Source organism: Pteronotus mesoamericanus, unplaced genomic scaffold (assembly GCF_021234165.1).
Source record: "Pteronotus mesoamericanus isolate MK-2021 breed Mesoamerican mustached bat unplaced genomic scaffold, CSHL_Meso_final scaffold_31, whole genome shotgun sequence".
Taxonomy (NCBI): domain Eukaryota; kingdom Metazoa; phylum Chordata; class Mammalia; order Chiroptera; family Mormoopidae; genus Pteronotus; species Pteronotus mesoamericanus.
The window spans coordinates 4586385-4597006 of record NW_026555312.1 but is presented as its reverse complement, the minus strand read 5'-3'; the positions used below and the strand labels follow the sequence as shown (position 1 = coordinate 4597006).

At 32.1% G+C, this 10622-nt stretch overlaps 1 protein-coding gene across 1 annotated transcript in view; it reads right to left on the bottom strand.

Moving 5' to 3' along the window:
- Nucleotides 1–737: 737 nt before the first annotated feature.
- BRDT (bromodomain testis associated) overlaps nucleotides 738–10622 on the bottom strand; it is a 47899-nt gene continuing 38014 nt past the window's right edge. The window contains exons 15-17 of the mRNA XM_054592056.1: nucleotides 7433–7638; nucleotides 6552–6726; nucleotides 738–806 (exon numbers count right to left, since the gene is read on the bottom strand). Coding sequence (XP_054448031.1) covers nucleotides 738–806; nucleotides 6552–6726; nucleotides 7433–7638 — 450 coding nt within the window. The remainder of the gene's footprint in view (nucleotides 807–6551; nucleotides 6727–7432; nucleotides 7639–10622) is intronic.

Here is a 10622-nt window from a genome sequence, read left to right as displayed (position 1 = left end):
ACAGCAACTTGAGAATGATGAAAAATATTTTACAGATTTAAATTTAAAAACTATAAGATTTAAACATTCATTGCTATCACATGTACATGTTAAGAAATGCTGTATAAGTTCCTATGAGACATACACATAATTAATATTTACTGTTAGTTATTTTGCCTCAAATTTAACATCTTTCAAACCATAGGTAATATTTTCTTTAAACTAAATTTCAATATAAATCTTGAATATATAATCAGCAGCAAATCTTATGTAACCTGACAATGAAAGAAACCAAAAATTACTTGTTAGAGGTTCTAAATATTTTTGAAGGCAGAAAAATTATTTGTTTTAAAAGTTAAAACTCCATTATGGACTATGTTTTTGATACACCTTTATATATTCTTCACTTTTAAACAAGCAGGGATTACCTTTTTTTTTTTTTTTTTTTTTTTTTGGATTTTCATTGCTAAGAAAAGGCCTATAATACATACAGACAATTACTTATAAAATGAATAACATCTGAGAATTTATTTAATTTTAGGAATCCAATATTATAAAATTTCTTGTAAGTATGTCATTTAAAAAATGAACATATACCTATTAAGAAATGTAAGTGCAAATTGTTTAATCATTTTAGAGCAGTCAAAATACAACATTAAGATTGGTATCTTGGTGTCTGAAAGCAATCATTTTACCATATGCATTTTAATCTTTTATATCATTCATTTTAAGTTGATGGTTAATTTAAAAACTGAGTTTTAATCAAAGTTGTTTTCAAACATTGTCATAATGTCGCTTTGAAGAGTCATATCAATGGTACCAGCCATCTATAAAAAAGAAGAGAAATTTAAATGTTACTTTAAAATATTTTCCCTTCATTACATCTATATAAACATTATTATGCAACATTTGGAACAGATCATACAATATGAATACAACTTATTTAACATAGGAATTTGTATATAATTTTTATATCTATTTACATATGAATTTATTAAAATATTGAGTATGTGATAAATACAAATCAAAACTTACAACATGAAGAACAAATCTAATCATGAAGAACAAGTGAGAGAAAACTCTCAGTGTTGACAAAGTAGGCATTAATAAGAACAATAACTGAGATTATATTACTTTATGTATCTCTGTAACCAACATAGTGCTAGACATATCAAATTACTGGTATTTTCTGAATGATCCAGTATGTTGTCTATGTGAGAAAACTATAAGTTAAAGCTATAGGCTTTTCTTGATTCTGCTACTTAATAACTATGTAACCTAAGACAAAATATTTAACTAAGTTTATTTATATGTAGATATTTATGAAGATCAAACCAGATTGCATATATAACACTCAGCACCTTTTTTTTAAAAATTTAAATGATAAGGAGCCATTGAAAATAAGCTAAAGCAAAGAAAAGGCTAATTAAGACAAAGGAAACAAATGCTAACTGTATTTTGGAGCCTTCTCTAAATGCACCTGTGATACAGATTAAATATTCTCTGGCATCTGAAATGACACCAACTATGAAAGTTCAAAAAAAATTTTTATCAGTAAACTGTAACAGTCCAGAGCAGTAGGTAAAATCATCAATTTACAAGCCAACCAGTAGTTGGTTGACTTCCCAGGTGGGAATCAGTGTTCTCATTGGCTATCTGGGAAAAGATTTGGAATTCTCACTTATCTAACAAAGGGTATTAAAAAGTTATGTGTTGACCCTAATAAACTACAAAAATTTATTTAAATATGAGTTGGAGACCAAAAAAATAAAAAAAGAGATAATTTCTTACATCTTAACTCAGGCTACTTTCTTAATGCCAGCTCTTAGGATGCCACATGTCTGCCCAGATCCAGATAGTTCCTCAAAGTTCTGTTTTGACCCCCTAATATGAGAGTCGAATTATGTTGCCCTAGGTGAAATACTATGGGATACCCCCGATAAGTATCCAAACGTAATGCAAAAATTCAAGAATATCATAATGAAATGTTCTTTTATTTAAAGATACTTTATTTCAGATTCTCTTCCAGCTTGACTAAAATCTTCATTTGTGGAATAATTATTGATACGAAACTGGTTAACAGATACCATGATTTAAATACTAACATTCTCTGCAGCTGACACAGTCACCTGGATGTTCCTTTCTCAGTGGTTCTAATATACACTTCAGCCGCTCAAAATTAAGATAAAAAAACTTGGACAAAGGAACTGGCATGAGATGAGCTCTGCTAGGGTTCAAGTTATTGCAGGTTTTTAGAGTATGGATCTGTCAGATAGCAGCAACATATGAGTTTAGGTTGCCAAGAATGATAGTTATCAAGCTGCTAGATGTGGCATTATTAGTCAAGTTTCAGGGGGTTCCAGGTCTAGTCAACTTCCAGAAAGGTGTGTAGGATACTAGAAATAATATCAGGTTACCTAGTTGGGTTGTTAGGTAATAAGTTGGCAGCTGAGAAACCACTATGGGTGACTGAAATCAGGCCAATGTGAGTAACAATAGGAGGGACCCTAGGTCACTAGAGAAAGACTTCTAGTAAAGAACTAATGATATCTTAATAAAGAGCTCCAAAAAACCATAAAAAACACAAAATTTTGCTTTTTAAATTCATTAAAGTTAAGTAGAATTTATTACCTAGTCACTATCATATTTAATTGCATAGGTAAAGTACATTTCTATCATTGTAGGAAGTCCTATAATACCACAATGCTTTAAAGTAAGCTCCACTGTATGTTACAACATTGCTAAATGCAATTTGCTCCAGCCTTAGTATTTAAAATGAGAAGCTGACAAAATTTTTATACATTATTTCCTATGAAATTAATTTGAATTATAATCAATATTACAGCCAAAGCCAATGGCTTTTTTTTCTTCTCAAACTAATATTCCTGCATATCCTAGGAATTCACATGTATTTCCCAAGATTACAAAAATATCCAGTACCCAGCAAGGTAAAATTCCCATCTGGCATCAATGATTACCAGGTAAGCAAGGAAGCAGAAAAATATTATCCATAAGAGGAGACTAATCAGTCCCAATCAATTGAAACCAAGTGGAACTGACACAGACGTCGGAATCAGCAAAGAAGCCCATTAAAACAATTTTGATAACTGTATTCCATTTGATCAGAAGTTTAATAGAGATACAAAAAAAGGAAATATTAAAAAGGTCCAAAATCAAACTTCTGGAGATAACTACAATGTCTGAAAAGAAAAATACACTAGATGGAATCTACAGCAGATTACATATCAAAGAAAAGATTAATGAATTTATCCACAATGAAATTCAGAGGTGAAAACAGCATTTAGACATGAAAACAACATCCCTGAGTGGTGGGACAATTTCAAGTGGCCTAATGAGTAACAAGTCACTGAGAGGAGAAAAGAAACAAAAAAGTAAAAGAAATAATCCCAACAATTTTTCAAGCTTGATGAAAACAATAAACATACATCTCCAATATGATCAACAAAGGACAAGAAGCATCAAGAAAACAATTGCTGAAAACAGTAATAAATTAAACTGTTAAAAGTGGTCAGCTGGAGGCATATTTTATAAAGAGGATCAAATTTTTCATTGGAAACAAAGCAAACAACACGATGAAGGAATATCTTTAAAGTACTGACAAAAAAAATTTAGAATACTATATCTAACAAAAACATTTAAAAACTGAAGACAAGTTGAACACATGTCCACACAAAAACCTGCACACCAGTGTACAAAGCAGCTTTACTATAATTGCTATAAGCAATGAAGCTTATAGCATCTTAGAAGCAACCAATGTGTTCTTCAGGTGAATGGATAAACCATGGTACATCCATACAGTGGATTTCATTACTAAAAAGACACAGAGGAATCTTAAATGCAAATTACTAAGTGAAAGAAGCCAATCTGAAAAAGATATTTACTGCATGATTCCAACTACATGACATTCTGGAAAAGGCAACACTTTGGAGACAGTAAATAGATCAGTGATTGGCAGGGCTTCAGGAGGAAGAGACTAGGAGGAGCACAGAGGACTTTTAGAATTCTAAATTATTCTGATGGTTGTCAAAACCCATAAAGTGTAACATAAGGAGTGAAAAATGATTTAATAAAAAATTAGGGTAAAACATAAAAAAAGTGAACTCTAATGGAAAATGTGGACTTGGCTTGATAAGCTTAGGTTGGCAAGGATATGTCAATGTTGGTTCAGTGATCGTGTAGCTAATGCGGGATGCTGATGGTGAGGGAAGTTGTGTGTTCGTGGTGGGAGGGGAGGGATATATGGGAACTCTGTACTTTTGGTTCCATTTTGCTGTGAATCTAAAAGGCTCTAAAAATAAAGTTTATTAATGAAAAAAAAGGCCAAATAAAGATATTCTCAGATATACAAAAGCTGAGAGAACTCATTACCAACTGACTCACATTACAAGAGAGATTAAGAAGAAATCCTTCAGGAAAAAGGAAAATTATACCATTTGGAAGTCTGGATCTAAAATGAATGAAGAGCACTGAAAGTGGTAACTAAATTGTAACTACATAGGTAAGTCAGATTTTTTTCTATCATTAATTTTTAGAGATAATTTGACTGCCTTAAAAAACAGCATAAAAGCCAGGAGGGAAGAAATGACAGTACATTATTGTAAGCTATTATACTAAATATGAAGTGGTAGAAGTCAAAGGAAAACTGATAAACTGAGGTTTATCTATAAAACGTGAAGCAACCACTAAAATAACAAAAGAATTACTGATAACAAACCAATGTTTGAAGGGAATGAAATGGAATCATAAACACTCAATCTAAAAGAATGCAGAAAAAACATAAGAACAGATGAGATACACAGAAAAGAAATAGGAAGATGATGGATTCAAACTCAACCACTTTAATAACCATTTTGAACTTAACTATCTGAATACTCCTGTAAAAGGCAGATTGGATTTAATTTAAAAAAAAAAAAAAACAACAACAAGACCTCACTACACATTGCCTGCAAAGAACCCATTTTAAATATAAAAATATGGGTTATAAGTAAAAGGATGGAAAATTTTTACACCATGCCAGCACTGGTGATAAAAAAGGTGAAGTGGTTACATTTCAGGGTAAATACTATTATCAGGAATAAAGAAGATCATTTTGTAATAAAAAGGGGTCAATTAATCAAGAGCCCATAACAATCCTAAATGTTTAGGTACCTAATAACAGAGCTTCAAAATACACTGAATAAGCCCTGGCTGGTGTGGCTCAATGGACTGAGAGCCAGACTGCAAATGGAAGGGTGGCCAGTTTGATTCCTGGTCAGGGCACATGCCTGGGTTGCAGGCCAGGTCCCCAGTTGGGGGTGTGCCAGAGAAGCAACAGATCAATGTTTCCCTCTTTCTCCCTCCCACCCCCATCTCTCTAAAAATGAATAAAATAAAATCTTTAAAAAATACATGAAATAAACCTGATATAGAATTACATTGATAGAACAAACAGGTAGAATCAGCAAGAATATAGCAGACTTAAATAACGTTATTAACTAACCTGGCCTATTTAATTCTCTATCCATCAGCAACAGAGTACACATTCTTCTTAAATGTACACAGAATATTTACCAAGACAGACCATACTCTGGGCCATAAAACAAGTCTCAGTGAATTTTTAAAAATTTTAAGACAGACATTGTATGTTGTCTGACCACAATCACTAACAGAAATCACTAGCCAGAAAATTCCCAAATTTTTGAGAATTATGTAGTTTAAATAACACACTTCTAAGTATCCATGGATAAAGGAAGGAATTAATTCCAGTTTTTAAAACACCATTTTTTGTATATTAGGACTCCTAAACACAGGTCAACTTATTTTTTTTTTTCCAGTCTTATTAAAATATAAAGGACCTACTACAAGTCCCCTTCTCCATCTGGTGTTTGGCTATAGGACACTGAACCTGGGACAGATGGCATACATTTTTCAAGAGCATAATAGTTAAGTGATAAATCACTTTACCTGTGTGCCAGGTATTTTGCTACATGTTGAATACATTTAAATTCATTTCATTTTCATAATAGGCATTATTAGTCTCACTTTATAGATAAGGAAATTGAGGCACACAGAGAGGTTAAATAACTAGGCCAGACCAAAAAGTCTAGTAAATGGCAAAACCAGGTGTTGAATCACATAGTGTAGTAGCTCCAGGATGTCTTTTGACTATGAAAAATCTATATTAGGTCCTGATTTTAGAACCTGATCCTCACTAAAGAGGTTTAACTCCACTGGAAAAGTACCTCACATACATCTTTATTTTTATTTTATTAATTATTTTAAAAATATTTTATGTATTTATTTTTAGAGAGAGGGAAAGGGAGGGAGAAAAAGAGGAAGAAAAACATCAATGTGCAAGAGAGACATCAATTATTTGCCTCTTGCACGCCTGCAGCCTGCAGCACAGGCATGTGCCCTGACTGGGAAGCAAACTGAGGACCTTTTGGTTTGTAGGCTGGCACTCAATCCACTGAGCCATATCTGCTAGGGCTCCAATACATCTTTGAACACATGAAGACACTGCTCTATTAAACTCTTCCTTTATTAGATTTAGTGAACTAAAATTCACTCACTGCTTCTCTTCTCCTCCGCTCTTGCTCTTTTTCCCTTGCTAAATTACGGTCTTTGAGAAGCCAGAGTTTACTTTTATCTTGAGCTTCCAATGACTGCTCATGCTCTTTTTGCTCTTCTCCAAGGCATTTGTTTTGCATCTTATTTGAAAAAGATTCTAGGCTCAAGCCAGGGTCCCTGGAAGAAACAGTAGAGCTCAAAGTAGGTTTCAAGTCCTTTAAAAGTTATTACAAAGATGTTACTGAATGACAAATATAAAGCAATGTTCTAGATAACCCTTTTCATATATTACAACATTATTTTTAAGCTTTATTTTTGATATCTAACAAATAGAAGGCTTTGGAAAATTGTGGTATACTACTGTCTTCTTGTGCATAGAATGGACATTTCTGAAAAATTATGTAAATGATATATATTTATCATTTAGAAATATTAGTATCTTTGGTGTCATCCAGATGAAACAAACAAAAGAAATATTAGTATCTTTAATAGCTTAATGAATAACTTGATTATTTCTATACTTTTCAAAGCAGATTACTACTTATAAATTAAAAAATCAATACAAATTTACTCTTTTGCACTCATTTTCTGTTCTGCTAAATAGCTGAATCACAGTCACTTAACTAAACAGAAATTTTATTTTATTTTAAATTTATTGATTGATTTTGAGAGAGAGAGAAAGAAACATTGATTTGTTGTTCCACTTGTTTGTGCATTCATTGGTTCATTCTTGTATGTACTTTGGGGATCAAACCCACAGCCTTGGCATATCAGTATGACACTCGAACCAACTGAGCTATCGGGCCAGGGCTTAGAAATTTAATATATTTTAAATACATGTCTAGCCCTCCCAAGGCCTCCTTTAAATCAGTAAATAACAGACCTCTGATTTTCTTGAAATACTTTTGGTTCCTTTATATTCTGTTCCAGATGTTTCCGTATTAGTTCCTGTGTTCGAGCTTTTATTTCCTTTTCTATTGCTGCTTTTCTAAACTGATTGAAGAGTTCATCTGAGGATTTCCGTACACCTGATGGTTTGACTGGTTTGCCTAAACTTTTCCAAGAGTCTGCATTCTTGATTTTTATATCCTAAAACAAATATTTAATTCAGTCTATGTCTACAGATGTCAACCATATTTTGGAAGGAAACAGTATTTTTTGATATAGCAATAGATCAAATTACAACTCCAAAGCCTTTATGTAATTTCCCTAAGTTTCTAAAGTAAAAGATTATTACAATAAAAAAGGGAAAACAAATCAATTATTCATCTAAGACTAAATTAAAATAATGTGCTTGACAATTATTTCAATTTAAAGTAAAACATACATATTAAGGGTATAACCATCTGCAAAAAATATAAAAAATAAACAAACCACTGTAATGACAATATTTATGATACTATAGGAAAAATAAAGCAAATATACAAATGATTAATAAGAGACAAAGTAAGATGATGCCATTAGAATGGCACATTATTTGTCCAGAACCTTCTGGCATAGCTATTTTTCCTCTCTCTGGTATGAAGAATAAATGAACTGACTGTGACCACTGGTCTTGAATGAGCTATGCCGTGCTCGAGATTGGTGCTGCCCACCAGAAATATACGCAATTTAAAATCTTCCAGTGCCACACTGAAAAGTTTTATTTTAAAAAGTAAATTTTAATGATACATTTTATTTATTTAACCAAATATACCCAAAGCATTATTATTAACATGCAATTAATATAAACAACTGAAGAGCCAGGAAGGAGGGAAGGAAATGGTGAATAGGCAGAACAAAGAAGATTCTACAGCAGTAAAAAATATTCTGTAGCACACTGTAATAATGGATACATGTCATTATACATTTACCCACAGAAATGTACAACACCAAAAGCAAACCTTAATGTAAAACATGAGTTTTTGATGATAATGATTAGTCAATATACTCTCATCAATTGTAACACTCTGGTAGCACTCTGGTGGGGGATGTTGATAACGGAGGAGCATGTGTTGGGGCGGGAATATAAGGGAAATCTCTGTACCTTTCTCTCAATTCTGTTGTATATCTAAAACTGCACACACTAAAATCCTTTCAAAGAAATCACACAAGAGAAAATATGCAACTCTAAAAAAAAAAATACTGAAGATATCTTTGGTTTTTTTCATATTAAGTCTTTGAAATTGGTGTTTATTTCAATGTATAGCACATCTTGGTTCAAATGCTAAATTTTTATTAGAAACAATTGATCTGTAATCAGATTTTATAAAATTTAAGTTGAAAAAGTAGCTATGTATAATCACACTGTTCAAAACATACTTGTTTCCCAATAACTGAGTCAAGTATCAGTTTTTAAATTTAAACTAATTAAAAAAACAAATTTTAAAACAGTTCCTCAATTGCACTACACACGTTTCAAGGGCTCAATAACCATATGTGGCTCAGTGGCTACAATATTGGACATTGGATATCATAAGACTAGATGGTCTTTCTTCTAATTTACCTGCCACATTATCCAGCATAGGTCACATGTTATGCCAATAAAGAAGTATAATAAATTTATGACCACAACGGTATAAAACTAGAAATTACAAGAAGAAAATTGGAAAATCCACAAATACGTGGAGATTAAACAACATGTTACTGAATAACCAATGGGTACAAGAATAAGTCAAAAGAGAAGTAAAGTACCTTGAGATAAATAATGGAAGTACAACATACTAAAATGTATGAGATATGGCAAAAGCAGTTTTAAGAGAGACATCCATAGTAATAAATGCCTACACATCAAGAAACTAAAAAGATCTCACATAAACAAGCTTATATGTCAAGGAACCAGAAAAAGAACAAATGAAGCCTAAGGTTAGTAGATGGAAGGAAATAAAAAAGATCAGAGTGGAAATAAATAAAACAGAGACTAAAAAGGCAATAGAAAGGATCAACGAAAGTAAGAGATTTTTTTAAAAAAATACATGCAAAATAGACAAGCTTTTAGGTAGACTTGCCAAGGAAAAAAAAAAGACTCAAACAAAATCAGAAATTAAAGAGGAACTGTACCACAAAAATATAAAGAAGCATAAGAGTCTACCAGGAACAATTTCACAAAAAATTAGACAACCTGGAAGAAATGGATAATTCCTAGAAACATACACAACCTTACCAAAACTGAATCATGAAGAAATAGAACATATGGACAGACTTATCACTAGTGAAGACATTGAATCAGTAATCAAACAGACAAAAGTCCAGGACCAGATGGCTTCACTGGTGAATGCCACCAAATATTTAAAGAATTAATACCAATCTTTCTCAATTATTCATCTAAGACTAAATCTTTCTCAAAATCTTTCAAAAAATAGAAGAGGGAACTCTCAAATTCGTTTTACAAAGCCAGAATTACCCTGATACCAAAACCAGATAGAGCTATCACAAGAAAAGAAAATTACAGGTTAATGACCCTGGATGAACTTATGCAAAAATTCTCAATGAAATATTCGCAAGCCAAATTCAGCAATACATTATAATTCAAGCTAGATTTATTCCAGGGATGAAAGGATGGTTTAACATCATCAAATCAGTCAATGTTGTACACCACATTAGCAAAATGAAGGATAAAAATCATATAATCATGTCAATAGATGCAGAAAAAGCATGACAAAATTCAACAGCCATACATGATAAAAACTCAACAACGTGGGTATAGAGGGAATTTATATAATAAAGGCCAGCTATGACAAGCCCACAGATAGTATCATGCTCAAATGCGAAAGGCTGAAAGCTTTTCCTTTAAGATTAGGAACAGGACAAGGGTATCACCCTCACCATTTCTTTTCAAAACCCTTAAACAACAGTGGATGGATGACACTTCTGTTGCTAAAACAAAAAGACCAGTAAATTAATACCAGTTATCAGAAATGGAACTTTAAAAATGTTTCTTATCATTAACAAAATACCCGAATTAAACAGTTTATCTTTGATAATAATTACTAGAATATCTCTTGAAAGAATGATCAGTGTGTGGTTTGACATTAAGTGCACAACAGACTCTGGTAGGAAATTCCCCACAACAGGTTCTAAAAGACAGTTTTATA